Genomic DNA, 604 nt, shown 5'->3' with positions numbered 1-604 from the left:
CGGCCCGCCGCCTTCACCCCTCTCTCCCTCTGTGCCCCCAGGTCCGGCGAGAGGATGTCCGCGAGGTGCTGCGGGGCCCTGCTGGCGCTGGTGTCCCTGGCGTGCCTGGCGGAGGGCGGCTACTACGGCCTCAACATGTTCGCGGTGCAGACGGCGCAGCCCGACCCCTGCTACGACGAGCACGGCCTGCCGCGCCGCTGCATCCCGGACTTCGTCAACTCCGCCTTCGGCAAGGAGGTGCGGGCGTCCAGCACGTGCGGCCGCCCGCCGGCCCGCTACTGCGTGCTGAGCGAGAAGGGCGAGGAGCGGCTCCGCACCTGCCACCTGTGCAACGCGTCCGAGCCCCGGCGCGCCCACCCGCCCGCCTTCCTCACCGACCTCAACAACCCGCACAACCTCACGTGCTGGCAGTCCGAGAGCTTCGTGCAGCACCCGCACAACGTGACGCTCACGCTGGCGCTGGGCAAGAAGTTCGAGGTGACCTACGTGAGCCTGCAGTTCTGCTCGCCGCGCCCCGAGTCCATGGCCATCTACAAGTCCATGGACTACGGCCGCTCCTGGGTGCCCTTCCAGTTCTACTCCACGCAGTGCCGCAAGATGTAAG

At 69.5% G+C, this 604-nt stretch overlaps 1 protein-coding gene across 1 annotated transcript in view; it reads left to right on the top strand.

Moving 5' to 3' along the window:
* Positions 1-603, top strand: part of LOC112551521 (netrin-1-like) — a 16655-nt gene extending 16052 nt beyond the window's left edge. The window contains exon 2 of the mRNA XM_025212887.1: positions 42-603. Within this exon, the coding sequence (XP_025068672.1) occupies positions 55-603 (549 nt within the window). The 5' untranslated portion in view covers positions 42-54. The remainder of the gene's footprint in view (positions 1-41) is intronic.
* Position 604: the final 1 nt, after the last annotated feature.

The sequence above is a fragment of the Alligator sinensis genome, unplaced genomic scaffold, assembly GCF_000455745.1.
Source record: "Alligator sinensis unplaced genomic scaffold, ASM45574v1 scaffold17_1, whole genome shotgun sequence".
Taxonomy (NCBI): domain Eukaryota; kingdom Metazoa; phylum Chordata; order Crocodylia; family Alligatoridae; genus Alligator; species Alligator sinensis.
The sequence above is the reverse complement of the archived record's forward strand: the minus strand, read 5'-3'. Positions and strand labels throughout refer to the sequence as shown.